This window comes from Chenopodium album, chromosome 4 (genome assembly GCF_948465745.1).
Source record: "Chenopodium album chromosome 4, dcCheAlbu1.1, whole genome shotgun sequence".
Classification (NCBI taxonomy): domain Eukaryota; kingdom Viridiplantae; phylum Streptophyta; class Magnoliopsida; order Caryophyllales; family Amaranthaceae; genus Chenopodium; species Chenopodium album.
Window position 1 is genome coordinate 15,673,376 of NC_137837.1, and position 15,221 is coordinate 15,688,596.

The window sequence follows — 15,221 nt, forward strand, 5'->3', positions numbered from 1 at the left end:
TTTGAGAACACTGTAGTGTACTAAATGAACTGAGCTTGAACAAATTTTTGAGCTTGCATGAAAGCTCGAGATCGTGCTTAGACTCGTCTAAGTTAAATGACTTGAACATGAACAAAGTGCTACTTTGCTCGGCTTATTATTGTTGAAGTGAAATTATTTTGTTAAGCTATTATTATTATTTTTACTAAATAAAAACTATTTTTAAAGGGCTGAAATTATTTTTTATTGATTCTATATTATTTTTCTTTTTTTTTCATGATACTATTTTTTACTAATTAATTTTTTTTTTTACTAAACTTATTTTTACTAAATTGAAATTTAATTGGATATTATTTTGGGTAATTATCAATGGTACACCCAAGGTTCGGGCTTTTATCAATGGTAAACCAACTTAGTTTTTGTTTATCAACGGTACACCCAAGGTTTCACACGATTATCAACTATACACTTAACGTTAAACAAACGTTAAGTAAAGGTTAAGTTAGGGTTTAATTCGAATTTTTTAACTTAAAAAATTCCCTCCCTTTTTTTCCCCTCTTCATTTTCCCTCCTTTATGTACTCTACCCTACCCACCCCCTCTTCCTCTATATATAGTTTCCCTCCTTTCTGATTTTCCCTTTTCACACACAACACATACATATATCTACTCAAACACACCCAATTCGAATTATTTGTGCAAAAAATACAACAGTAAAGCAACAAATAATAATCACAGGCACATTGTCCATATTTTAAACCATAATTCGCTAACAATTGTACATGGAAACCAATTTAAACAAAAAAATCATATACTACCAAAACTAAGCGAAAGTCAGAAAATCAAAGACTCAGATGAAAACTTACCTTAAGCGATCAACAATGAAGTTTGCTAGAATTTTGTTCAATTCGCCCGTCGATTATGGAACCTCACAACAGCAGAAACAGGGGAGAGAGTGAGAAGGAAGAAGAAGAGAACGATCTTCTGACTTAGGAGTTTTTAATATAGTTAGTTGAGGTTTGAAAGGAGCGATTTAATGTATTTGGAGTAGGGGGCAAATTAGTCATTTCATTTTAAGTGGATTAACCTAAAATTAACCTTTAATTAACGTTTAATTATCGTTAGGGTTACTGTAGATGAGTGTATTAATTATCGCTGATAAACAAAAACTAAGTTGGTGTACCATTGATAAAAGTCCGAACCTTGGGTGTACCATTGATAATTTCCCTATTATTTTTAAAGGTAAGAGAACAGTCTAATTCTAGACCACCTTTTCAAAGGTTTTCAATAAGAGAAATATATAAGTACTGAATAAATAGTATTCCCTCTATTTCTTCTTGTTCTTTGCTTTCATAACCACTGCAAGACAGACGGTCCATAAAAAAATAAAATAAAATAAAATAAAAAAAAAAAAAAATTGTATAACTAATTTACTACAAAGTGTAGTTTGTAACACTTCAATTTGACAGTGTCAACATGACCACATCAAACATATTTTACACTTCATACTAAGTATCCATCAATCATAACAAGGAGTAAAAAAAAAGGTGCCATTTTCTAGTGCTCCTACCTTTATACAAACTAACAGTACCAAGTCACAGGCTTAAAAGCCTCAAACAACTTAAGTTTTTTCAAATTTTCGGAGCACTAATTATGCCACACGCCCACACCTATGCACACTTTTAATAACCATAAAATTTATGCAACATATTGACTACAATGGCAACACCAACTTAACTAAGAGCAAACTCTCCACTTGCATGTACTTGTTTCACGGTTTTATCATACTCGTCCTCTTCATCCTCTTCTTCTACTTCTTCTGCATCTTCATCATTATCGTCTTCATTCTCATCCTCCCATCCTGGGACAGGCCTTGCTGCAGGAGCAGGTTTCCTTGCCTCCCCCACAATTTTCATGATCTCTTCCACGCTTTGCAGTGTAGCAAAGCTTGGGTTATCTTTTTGGTAGTAGACGGCTTGAGCTTGTGGAGTTAGTTCCTTAGGAAGATTCTTTAGGAACCATGGATGGCTTCTGATTTCCTTAAGGGTAATTCTCTGCAGAAACATGGGAATGTTAATAAAACAGAATAATTTTAGTCTATATAACCCTATATTTGCAATAATTTGGACAAATAACCATCTATAATATTGGATTCATGTACATAGATTAGATCAATATAAATGCAGTTCAATTCGCACTCATTTTCTTATCTACTCAAGGTACACCAATCTTTTGTCTTCAAAGACATTTAAAAAGGGAATATTTAGCCATCAAAATAGTATATCAATTCAGCGTCTTAATCTAACATTTGCAGGACGATATATGTAACAAAAAACCATGTATAAAGCTCAACGCAAAACACTTTAGGAAGCAATTAGTTCTACACACTATTCCATAAACACCTGAAAAGATCCTGAAAACTAGGATACCAAGTACAAGCAAGTCAACAACTAATCATAACAATGGGCAAAATTGTGTTGCTTGCAGAGAATAGACCATTAACTAATTTGACATGTTACATATTCAAATAGGATCAGACAGATTCCCCCCAGGAGAGAGAGAGGAGGGGGGGGGGGGGGGTAAATGTGCTTATTAAGGGAAGATATGTAAACTCAAAGCTTATGGCTGAGAAGAAGTTGAGAAAAAATAAAGATGAGCAGGCAAAGGTTACACTGTATGCTGATCATCTCACTCCATGATGAGAATTCCAAGGCTTTATTTTCAAAACCAAATACTCCTTATCTGAATTTATTTTTAGTAATGATTTGAAACTTTTTTTAAAGTGAAGAGATACAGTTGTGAGTTGAACTTGGTACCGTGTAGACCTAGTCAAAGCAATTTGACCTTATTTTTGGTGTGAATTGAGCTTGATAACCCGAAACCTTTTTTATGATACCATTCGTCATTGAGAATGACCTCAACCCCACTTTTTTTGCTTTTTTCTAAAGTTTCTATCTTTATTTTGGAATTTAAGGTGAAAGAAAAAGGGTGGCAATAAAAGGCTATAGTATTTAAAAAAAAGATACAGCACAACATGCCATTTGCCAAAGTCAACTTATAAAGGAATGAGCCAAAAAAAAAACAAAGTAATGGAGAATGGAGTCTTGGAGACTGGTAAAGAACAAATCAGGTAATTCTTAGACAATGTAGATCAACATTAGGGTTCTACCAACCATAAATTGTAAAATAAAAGATAAAAATTAAATGCAACAATATTTAGACCACTTTATATATTTCAGCAGCTAATGGCAGCCAGAAAAGAAACATTGTCAACCAAAGAACAGACAAATAGAGGAAACTTCGGCAACATACATACCCTGGTTGGATTGGTAGTAAAAATTCGAGAAAGCAAATGCTTGCAATCTTGTGATATGTGAACATATTCTGGAATTTTGTATTGAACAGCCATAATCCTCTGCAGAATATATCATCAATAAAACAGTTAAAAACTGATATAAAATACAATTAAAACCTCTACAAACTCATTATGAGAAGTGAAAAGAGAGAGATTACTGTAATTGTCTTCCTGAAGTTCTTTGGATCCTGAGGGTCTTCAAAGGGATATGCTCCAACCAGCATAACATATAGGGTCACTCCACACGACCACACGTCAGCTAACTGAACATGAATACTAGCGTCAGAAAGTTTGAAAAATAGGCTGATCAAGTACAAAGTCACATTTAAATTTTCAGCAAAGATAATGTTAAATAAAAAGAATGGGTACAGACTACAGAGAGTTTTTTTTTAATCATTATCCACCAGAAAAAACATGTCGGTTGAGGCTACAACAACAATAACAACAAAGACTTTGTCCTAAAATGATTTGGGGTCAGCTAACATGAATTGTCATGAGAAACTGACCAAAATATTTGAAAAAGTGATGCAATGATAGTGGATGAAAAATGAGAAAGAACACAATGAGCAAAAAAAACAGGGGCAGTGTAATGTGAAAAGCTGAAAACCCAAAAGGAGGATATAAAAATAAGATTCAGGAGTTTAATAAATGGGGGCTAAGGGGAGATTAAAAGGAAGCAAAAGCGGCGAGTAAAAACCCCAAAAAAGTTTTAAAAAAAACCTTAAAAAATGAAGTAAATATAGTTTGCCAAACACAATGAGTTTAGGTACAAACACACACACACACACACACACACGGAAAAAAAAGGAGAAGAAGTTATATGTAATTAAATTCATGCAGGTCCTCATGTATAGGTATTTTCCCTCCACCCCCCCCCCCCCCCCTATCCAACAACATATTTTCCTCTGTCCCCAAAACACTCATATCACTCTCAATCACCCTCCTCCAAGTTTTCTTAGGTCATTCCCAACCCCTCACAATCCCATCAATTTGCCACTTTTCAAGCCTCCTAACCAAAGAGCCTCACTCAATCTCCATCTTACATGGCCAAATCACCTAAGGTGGTCTCCCTCATCTTTTTCTCAATATATGTAACCCCTATCCTCTTCCAAATTATCTCATCCCTCCATTGATCTTTTCTTGTAAGACTATACATCGAATGCAGTGTACACATCTCTACCATATCATCTTATGAGCATGACAATGCTTCACAGCCCAACATTTTGTACCATATAATAAAGCAGGCCTAACGAAATACAAAACTATCACCTACAAGTAATACAGAGATCTCGACCATTATCAAGCGTGAAATAAATCACTGCTTGATGATGAGACTACTGAGAAAAGACATGTAAATTGCCTGAATCTTGCCTAGAGTTATATTTGAACAGCACCATTATTACTTCTGCACAGTCCAACATGTGGACCATAGACAGCCCCAGAAAAAAGGACTAAATTCATCTCAACTAATAAATTACATTTGACTTGGGTAGTCAAAGCTTATGGCTATAATTTCTTAGTTGGAGTGAAAAAGTACCTTTGTAGGCTTTTTTATATTACTTGGTGTCTTATAATTATTACATGTTTTATTGATAGACATTTTTTTTAAAATATCTAAATGGCAAATTCTAGTTTGAAATATCAAATTGAGGCTGTTGTTTTAAGCTTCCTGAAAACATTGTGTTTCCGATGGTTTTATAGAGGCATAAAATGACTATATAAAAAAAAAAAAAAAATGCTGCTACAACTGACAGATATTTGCAATAACGGCCAAGAACGTGAATAGTCAAAAACCCTATAATAACATGTATAGAGGTTCAAATAATAAAATGAATAAACAATTAATACCTCCATTCCTATCCATTCTTGACGTTCACTATTCTCGCGGATTTTTAGGCAATAAGCGAGGGTGTTGATGTGATGAGTGGGTATAAGAAATAAAATGGATAAAGTAAGAGAGGGAGTGTATAAAGGTAGGTAGGTACATTATAAGACAAAGGTAGAAAAGCGTAAATATTGTTGGATAAAGTAGTAGATGAAGTTTGCAAATAGAAAGGTAAAGAGATTTAAGGAACGAACACATTGGTAAAGTGCTAAGAATGTTTAGGATGCAATCAACATAATGTTTTTAAGCAACAAATCTAACCAAAAAGTCAAATGTGACCTATTATACAGAATTGGAGGAAACACAAATTATCACATCTTTTATCTTAATCATGGGTCAACCAGTTTAGCTGACCAAGAGATCTGACACCAAAAACACACTACATTTCTACATCATATGAAATTATCAAACATACTTTTACCCAACCAGGCAACCACGGAGACTCACCTTGCCATCATATTCTTGCCTTGAAAGTACTTCAGGTGCTATGTATGCTGGAGTACCTACAGTGGATTTAGGCCTTGAATGCAGAAGAGATGACTGCAAGTTGCATTTACAACAATAAACACATCAGTAAACTGACTAATTAAAGTACTTAAATTATAAACTTAAAAAGTCAAATAAACATGCAATGCCATCAAAAATACACATGTCATGGCTTCACAGAAAATATAAATATGGTAAAGATTCATTCAAACCTTGGAATAACCAAAGTCACATATCTTTAGGCGGGGAGCTGGATTTCCATCTAATAAAGTGTTTTCCAGTTTCAAATCTCGATGACAAATTTGCTGGGAAAAAAAAAAAAAACCATTTCAGCTAAGCTCTGACATAAAATTAATAAAAATATACATCAAAAACCAAGATAGAAAGGATATGGTACTGTACCATGGAATGGCAGAAGCTAACACCTGAGATCAGTTGCTGGAAGAAATATCTTGCCTGAAAAGAAATTCAAACACAAATCTCATTAACTATAAGAGAATGCCAAACGTAACCTAACGACAACAAGTACATAATATGATGAAGAATCAAAGGCACACTTTGAAGAAGCTATCACTTTTCTTAGACGCCCTTCGCTTTTATTTGTATGCATCTAAGCAAGAATTACACAATTTTGCTTTTTTCGTTAACGATTTTAACTTGTTGTATCAATTAATAAACTCGTAGTTTTACCATTACTCTTAAAGTGGGAGTTTTACATTGTGTAGGGTGTAAATTGGGCTTGTTATAAGTCCAACAGAGATTATTAGATATTCCTATTCATTACAAGTTTATCATAAACTATTTGTATAAATAAAAGATTTCTATCCACAATTTAGGATTAGAGAGTTTATATAAAAAATATAAAAAAATTTATTTAAAAACATCTTAGTGAATTTAACTTGAGGGTTAGAAGTAACATTGAAGCCTCTATATTTAATTCAGGATTGAATTAGGATTATAGCCAGATTGCTTAGATTAAGAGTATGGAATCAAAACCCTAATGGAATATTTAGAACTGAAGTTTGATCTAAACATACTTAATAAGAGGAAATCGTAAATATCAAGACGATATGATAAAATAGTCAAATAACTTTATAACCTTTAACGATTACATTCGAATGAATGATACACATCACGGATGATAGCATACTTTATACGAGGTATCGTGATCATGATTTTTTTTTTAAAAAAAACATGATGATAATGTTTCTTTTTATAGTCAACAATCAATCAATCAATCAATCAAAGCCTTAATCCCAAAAGTGGGGTCGGCTAACATGAACCAAATTTGATTATTCCGTGTAGTCATCAACATAAATCTTTCTCCTCCATCCCTTACGATCCAAAACTTCATCCTCACGTAAATCCATGCACTTCATATCCTTCCTCACTCCTTCCAACCAAGTCATCTTTGGTCTCCCTCTTCCTCGTTTAATCCCTCCATGGTCCCACTCTTCCACTCTTCGCACCGGTGCACCCTCGGGTCTCCGTCTTACATGTCCAAACCAACGCAGACGATTTTCCCTTAATTTATCTACAATGCCCGCCACACCTACTTTCTTGCGAATAACCTCATTTCTGATTCTATCTCTTAAAGTGTTTCCACACATCCACCTTAACATGCGCATTTCCGTAACCTCCATCTTTTTAATATGCTCTTTCTTAGAAGCCCAACATTCTGTACCATAGAGCAACACTGGTCTTATGGCAGTCCTGTAGAATTTTCCCTTCAACTTTAAGGGAATGCTGCGGTCGCATAACACTCCCGTGGCCGCTCTCCATTTAAGCCACCCTGACTTAATCCTGTGGGTCACGTCTTGATCAATGTCACCATTCTTCTGGATGATCGACCCTAGGTACTTAAAACATTCACTCATGGTCAGATCCTTTCCATCCAAACTCACCACTTCATTGCTTGTCCCCCTCTGAGTGCCAAAACGACATACCAAATATTCAGTCTTACTCCGACTTAGCTTAAACCCTCTAGATTCCAACCTTTGCCTCCATTGCTCCAACTTGACATTAACCCCATCCTTAGTCTCATCCACCAAAACGATATCATCTGCGAACAGCATACACCATGGAACCTCATCTTGAATTGGTCTAGTTAATTCATCTAGAACCGTTGCAAAAAGAAAAGGGCTTAATGCAGACCCTTGATGCAATCCGATTGTAATAGGGAAATCTTTTGTCAACCCTCCGCATGTCCTCACATTTGTTGACACATCCCGATACATATCCTTAACTAGGTCTACATACCTTCGTGGGATACCTTTCTTCAACATTGCCCACCAAAGTATCTCTCTTGGCACCTTGTCATATGCCTTCTCTAAATCAATAAAGACCATATGAAGATCTTTCTTCTTTACCCTATAAAACTCCATCATTTGTCTTATCAAATGGATTGCCTCCATAGTAGATCTCCCAGGCATAAAACCAAATTGGTTATCTGAAATGCTTGTGCATGCCCTCAACCTTTGTTCGATCACCCTTTCCCACAACTTCATAGTATGGCTCATAAGCTTAATTCCTCGATAGTTAGAACAATCTTGAGCGTCTCCTTTGTTTTTATAAACCGGGACCAAGGTGCTCTTCCTCCAATCTTGTGGGATCCTTGTAGCCGTCCATATCTTGTTGAAAAGGTTTGTTAACCAATCAATACCAATCTTACCCAAACACCTCCACACCTCTATCGGTACCCCATCAGGGCCAACCGCCTTCTTAGGTTTCATCTTCCTCAGTGCAATCTCCACCTCTACTCTCCTAATCCTTCGCACATACTCCATGTTGATTTCTTCATCACTCATAGATGTATCTCCTATCACAACTCCATTACTTCCATTAAATAATTCATCGAAGTACCCCTTCCACCTGTCCTTGATGCCCTCCTCTTGCACTAGGACCATTTGGTTCTTATCTTTGACACACTTCACCATGCCAATATCCTTCCTTGCCTCTTGTCTTCTCTTTGCCATCTTATAAATGATCCTTTCTCCCTCCTTGGAATCAAGCTTTTCATAAACCTCCTGATATGCCTTTTCTTTTGCTTGGCGAACAGCTGCCTTTGCCTTACTCTTAGCCTCCTTATACGCTGCAAAGGTTTCATCACTCCTACATTTTCCTAAGGCTTGATAGCATTCCCTTTTTTGCTTAATTACTGCTTTCACCTCTTCATTCCACCACGAAGTATCTCTCTGTACCGAAGTTCTTCCCCTTACTTCCCCTAAGACCTCTTTGGCCACTCTTAGGAAACAGTTCTTCATTCGTAACCAGGTCATGTCCGGATCCACCTCTCCATCCCAATCCGCTTCTTCAATTACCTTTTCTGTAAAAACCTTAGCTTTTGCATCCCTTAGGGTCCACCATCTTATCCTTGGTTCTTCTTGTCTAACTTTTTTCTTCGCCTTCTCTTTCAGACGAATAGTCATTACCAATAGCCGGTGTTGGGTGACCACACTCTCCCCTGGGATAACCTTACAGTTTATGCAACTTTGTCTATCTATGCTCCTTGTGAGCAGGAAGTCTATTTGAGTTGCATTTGCTCCATTCCGAAAAGTTATCAAGTGTGAATCCCTCTTCTTAAACCAAGTATTAGCCAAAATTAAATCATATGATTGGGCAAAATCCATAATAGCTTCACCACCGGCGTCCCTCTGCCCATACCCAAAGCCTCCATGGACACTCTCATAGCCATCTCGGCTCGCCCCAACGTGCCCATTTAGATCCCCTCCAATATATAACTTCTCTGAGTGGTGGACACCCTGCACCACCTCGTCTAGGTCCTCCCAAAATTGTCGTTTCTCTTCTGCATCTAAACCCACTTGGGGAGCATAAGCACTGATAACATTCACAATCTCCTTGCCACATAGCAACTTCAGCCTTATCAACCTATCGTTCTTCCGATAGACCTCGATCACCTCTTTTGCCAACCTCTCATCGAGAACCACACCAACTCCGTTCCTAGCTCCACCATTCCTTGTTCTGTGGCTCGTTTCTTGCCCAACATACCATACCTTATACCCCAAAACCAAGCCTCGAGCTCCTTCTCCTGTCCATCTTGTCTCTTGGAGGCACATGATGTTCACGCGTCGTCTTTTCATTACTTCTACCAATTCTGCTGATTTTCCCGTAAGAGACCCCACATTCCAAGAACCAATCCGCAAACTAAATTCTTTTCTCCCACGCTCCCTCCTGATCCCAACTCCAAGTCCTTGATTATTTGACACCACAATTGGGCAATATGGCGCGTCGCTTCTGGGCGACGACCTAGCAACCCTTACATACTTATCACTGCACCCGGGTCTGGGAAGTGCAGCGCGTCGCTCAGTAGGGAACGCCCCAATGGCACGCCCTTGCTCATTTGACACCACACTCGGGCAATGTGGCGCGTCGCTTCTGGGCGACGACCTAGCAACCCTTGCATACTTATCACTACACCCGGGTCTAGGAAGTGCAGCGCGTCGCTGAGTAGGGAACGCCCCCACGAAAATATCTGTTTGGCTCATGTCATGGGATGTGACGAAGTTTTATACTGGCTGTCACTGGCCTACCGTAACCCTCCTCCTTTATCCAGGCTTGGGACTGGCAGCGGGAAACCCACTGGCGGAGTTTCTTTTTATAGTCGAAAAATAGCAGTTTCAAAATAAACTAACGGTACTAGCCAAAATTTGTCGTTAATGGTGATAGTTATTCGAACATTTATCTTGAATGAGTTAGTGGAATGAAAAGGGTATTAAATAGCAAAGAATATGATGAGCAAAAGCAATACAAGATTGCTATTCTAAAAATGACTAGATATGCTTCTATATGGTTCGATAACATGAAACCTCAAAGAAGTGGGAAATAGAGGATCTATACATGGGAAAAATTTAAAGAAAAAACAATCCCAAGAATGTGAGCAGGAACTATACATTAAACTAACCCTCTTATGCAGGAAGATGAATACACATTACACAAGATAATTTATATAGTGTGATATTCAAGAAAGTGGGACTTTAAAGATTGTGGGCTAATTAAAAGGGTTGTCAAAAAAGATCTCCGACAAAGTTGATCTCGAGAACACCCTCTAGTAGTTATAAAAGTAATGCAACCAACTACAAAAGTGGATCTCACAATTGTCAAATCTAGTCCATCGTCATGTAACCACAAGTCTTTTACAAGTGGATACAACAAGGATCCTAAGACTATAAAAACAAGAAGGTGGTCATTAGAGAAAAGTAGCAGCAAAAACAGATATGCTTAAAGCGTCACGACATACAACAAGGGAGTGTCCTAATGCTAAAGCTCGTGGAGTTCTTACAGAGTGCTTACAATTATTTACCTTCGGTTTTAGATATAAGGATTGGAAGAGCAATGTTGGTTTTGATGCTCCTTCACGAATGGTTCATTTACTTTGAAGTCACAATATACAATTGATCCTGAATTCGCACTAACTTGAAAGCCCTACTCAATCATATATTGTGCAAGATGGTTTTTCGTTTAAGGGTAATAGGTTGTGCATTCCTCATTATAGAGTACAAGAATTACTCATTTAAGAGGTGTATGGTAGAGTATTGGCGAGTAATTTTGGAGCGAAGAGTACTTCTAAGGGCCTTACACTCCACTTCTAGTTCCTAGGAAAGTGTGAGTATGGATTTTAAAGTTAGACTTCCTAGGAACTCAATGTGGTAAGGGTATCCTTATAATTGTTGTTAATTCTTTAAGATGGCACACTTTATTTGCCATAAAACAGATATGTTTCTTATGTTATTGATCTCTACTGCAATTAGATAGTGAAGTTACATGTCATTCATAGGAGTACTCTCTCTGATTGTAACGATAAGTTTCTTAGTCACGTTTGGCAAACTATAGCGTCAAAGAAGAAACTTGAATCTTCTAAAAAAACTTGTGCGAAAGTGAAAGCTCGGAAAAGGAAGATAATAAGCAATATCAAACTTCAAACTCGAGCTATTAAGAGACATTTTCTCAAGCTAGAGATTTGGTTTCAACACATTTGAGGAAGGAACATTTCCCCTTGATAGAGAAAGAACTTAACGTCAAGCTGATAGTCATTGGAGATATGGAGATGGTGCATACAAGATTGAGCTACCTAGTGATGTTGGAGGCATAAGCGTTAACTTTAATGTCAAGAACTTACCTTTTATGTATTGTTCGACAAATTATTTTGAAGAGGGAGGAGATGATGTAGAATCAAAGACACCCAATAAAATTTGACACACTTTGGTCTTGGATTTAATTTATTTGCACATAGGCAAGAGTTTTTATGTTGTATTACTTGGCATATTGAATACTTACGTGTTAGCCTTCTATCGATTCCCAGGATGCAAGTTGTAAGTTGGGCATGTTCGATATTATGCTTTCATATTAATTGCAGGTGTTGTCATTTACTACACAAATAAATGATGTATAACCTTTTGATTAAAAAAATATACTACGTATATATTCTTTGTGAATTTTATAGTGTGTTAGAAGCAATGGGATTAAATAGGAATTATTGTTTGATTACTTAGATTAGGAGAATTTAAGGCATCAAAGCCCTACTCAAGGTAGATGTAAAAGTCCTGGGAGACCGAAACACTAAGAGCAAACAAAGCGTGAATGTTTCATGGATTAAACTTAGGGTGGGAATGATTACTAAAAATACAGTGATTTCTTTTTTTTTTAATTTTTTTTATTAGACAACATGCTACTGAATTTTCGATTGTTACAATAATCCCAAACAAGAATTCAAATGCAAATTAGTACAAAAAATTTAAAACCCCTAGTAATTACTGTAGTTAATTGTAACATAAACTACTCACTACAAATCAACTCATATACTTCCTCCGTTCTTTATTACTTGACCCGCTTTGACTTTTACACTATTCACCACTCCTCTTTTGACCGTCTTTTGTGAATAATATGTAAAGAAAAATATATTCATGTATGATCTTTTTGGATTTGTCTCAATAAGTACTATCATAATATATAACTTTTATAATTTTAACTTATGGAGAATTTAAGTTATTTATCGTTAAAGTTTTGCATTGGCAAACGTGATAAAAGAAACAGGTCAAGTAAAAAAGAACAGAGGTACAATTTAAACAAACCCAAAAATTAAAAAATATAAAACTAGAAAAGGCATGAACCCAAATCAAAAGGTAACTGAAAAAAAACATTTGATATACTACCTCATCTTCGCTAAAACGACCGGCAGTGCAAATCCGATCAAAAAGCTCACCACCGGCGGCATATTCCATCACAATTCCCAGATGAGTTGGTGTCAAAACCACCTAAAAATCATTAAAATTCACATTCAAATTACTAACTTTTATCCTCTATATTATCATCAATACTCCATACTAGTAAGTAGTTACAATAATTTGATAAATAAGATCTCGGATCAAATCCCGTCTACATCACTCCCTCTATATAACAATAATATTGAACAATTAAACTCCAAAATTACCTCCTTAAATTGAATAATGTTAGGGTGACGAAGCGACCTGTGGTTGATGATTTCTCTTGCCACACTCTCATCAATCTGCAAAAAAATAATCAAAAATGCAAAATTTTAATAAATTACCAACTGGGTATTTTCATGATTTCTTTTCTGAATTAAACCCAGAATTAAAATTCAAAATTTCAAAAAATTCACCAAAAAAAAAAGGAAAAAAAAAAAAAACAACCTTTTGACCACGCTCGATGAATTTCATGGCAACAAGTTCTTTAGTTTCTTTATGACGCATTAATCTAGCAACTCCAAAATTCCCAGCACCCAATTGCTGCATTACCTCGTACTTTTCCATTTTTTTTATTTAATTAAATTTAAATTCAATTGGTTTTTTTTTTTTTTTTGATTTTTAAATTTATGATTTTTGTGAAAGGGGGATAATAGGAGAATCAAGTGTAGAAAGAAGAAAAAAGGGGAGAGAATAAAAAGCAAAGTTTGTAATTAAGAAAGGAATTGAGTGATTAAAGAGAGGAGAGAGAAAGAGAGTAAAGTGAAGGGAAAAAGCAGGTGGGGTGGAATGTTCAATGTTGATTGCTGAAATGAAAGAAAGACTCAGAACAGAATAGAATTAGAGAAGGTGTGTGTAATGTGTTAATGTTTGTTACGGAGTATATGAGAATATTTGCTAATGTCCGACTTTACCCAATTAGCCCGTACCGCCCACATTCCTTAACTCCGATAAGATACGGATAGCCACCTAGCCGGATAAGGATACCATTAACCGAATAACCGCTTTTGGTTATTAACCATTAACATTGTGTATTCTTTTTACATTAGAAAGATAATAGTTACGGATTATTGTTTTCTTTATTTTTCACTTTATTTTGATTAATTATTTACATTTGGTTAAGGAAAAATTAGAAAATAACACCACAAATTTCACAAAAAAATAGATTATAACACCACATGTTTTGGGGTGTTTTTGTCCCTTGGGAGAGTTACGTCACGAAGTCTGATCCGGCTGAGTTGTACCTGCAAAATAATGGAGACTCCGGGTGGTCGGAGCTCCGCCTCCGACGGTCAAGTTAGTAACTTGAAACGGAATAAAGAGAACGGAAATTTAGGTGGGTATCTGCTCGGATTCCAAGCTCAGGTCTATATCTGATGTAAGAGAATAAGGGTGTAATAAATGATTGAATGTGTCCCCAAAATCCAAAATGGGGAAATATCTCCCTATTTATAGGGTCGTTGGAAAATGTGCCCCTTCCTAGGTTACTTGACCTAGATTTTAGTGGGTTGCGTCGTTTTACGACGCTCCTAGAAATTTGGGCCCTTGAAGGCCGCCATTTCGGAAACATATCTGAGGGCGCCAAGTGTCAAGAGGATGTTGAGCCACATGGGCCATCCTGAGCTTGACACGTGGCGACCTCTCATTGGTCCACGTGTCTAGGGTAAAAATACCCTAAACATTTGCCCCTCACAGGTCGCACGTGCACATCACGTGGGGCCTGTGACACGTGTCCACCTTTCATAGGTGAACAGTAACGGACAAAATTTTTGAATTTCAAATCAAAAATTTTCCCCCCACTTTTACTTTCTATAAATAGAAAGTTACCCCTCTCCTTTTCACACCTTACGTTCACATTGACTTTTTAGAGAGAGAAAAAAGAGAGATTCTAGAGAGAGATTTCTCTGCTCCCGTCTGCATCACAGCAAGTTTCAAACTTCCGAGTGCTAGCAATTCATCACCCGGTTCACCGGCTGTTGCGGTTTTCAGATTTTTCAGAGTTAAAGCAAGGTAACCGCCTGTACCATTTTAGCTTTTCTCCCTTTCAATTTGCATACCATTTTTTCCGCCTGTATACCCGGCTTTCTTAAGAGAATATAAATGAGTTCCCAATCCACCCACTCGGCACTGCCTAGGACACTCAGCCGATCCCCCGGAACGGCTGAGTCTAGAACAGGGGGTGCCTCTTCTGAACTGTCGGAACCAATATGCTCATCTCCGAATTCCTCCCTCTCTGTGTCTGCGCAGGACACAATGGCCAGAACGAAACAAACGGCCAGGTGGTCTAAAAGCCGGCG

The 15,221-nt window shown here is 36.8% G+C and overlaps 1 protein-coding gene across 1 annotated transcript; it reads right to left on the minus strand.

Moving 5' to 3' along the window:
* Positions 1-1,279: 1,279 nt before the first annotated feature.
* LOC145628966 (serine/threonine-protein kinase SAPK7-like) lies at positions 1,280-13,781 on the minus strand. Its single transcript, XM_081681414.1, has 9 exons — positions 13,372-13,781; positions 13,152-13,226; positions 12,874-12,975; positions 6,107-6,160; positions 5,917-6,009; positions 5,666-5,758; positions 3,492-3,596; positions 3,295-3,393; positions 1,280-2,032 (listed from the first exon to the last, which is right to left on the minus strand). The coding sequence occupies exons 1-9, from the start codon at positions 13,489-13,491 to the stop codon at positions 1,712-1,714; spliced, it is 1,062 nt and encodes a 353-aa protein (XP_081537540.1). The 5' UTR covers positions 13,492-13,781; the 3' UTR covers positions 1,280-1,711.
* Between the last annotated feature and the right edge of the window lie 1,440 nt (positions 13,782-15,221).

What these genes read in the sequence shown, in the direction of transcription:
- LOC145628966 (XM_081681414.1), bottom strand. Translation starts at nt 13,491, where the DNA reads ATGGAAAAGTACGAGGTAATGCAGCAATTGGGTGCTGGGAATTTTGGA. An exon ending in ACATTATTCAATTTAAGGAG is followed by an intron (nt 12,976 to 13,151) that starts GTAATTTTGGAG and finishes AATGATTTTTAG; the next exon opens with GTGGTTTTGACACCAACTCA. An exon ending in GTGACTTTGGTTATTCCAAG is followed by an intron (nt 5,759 to 5,916) that starts GTTTGAATGAAT and finishes TGCAACTTGCAG; the next exon opens with TCATCTCTTCTGCATTCAAG.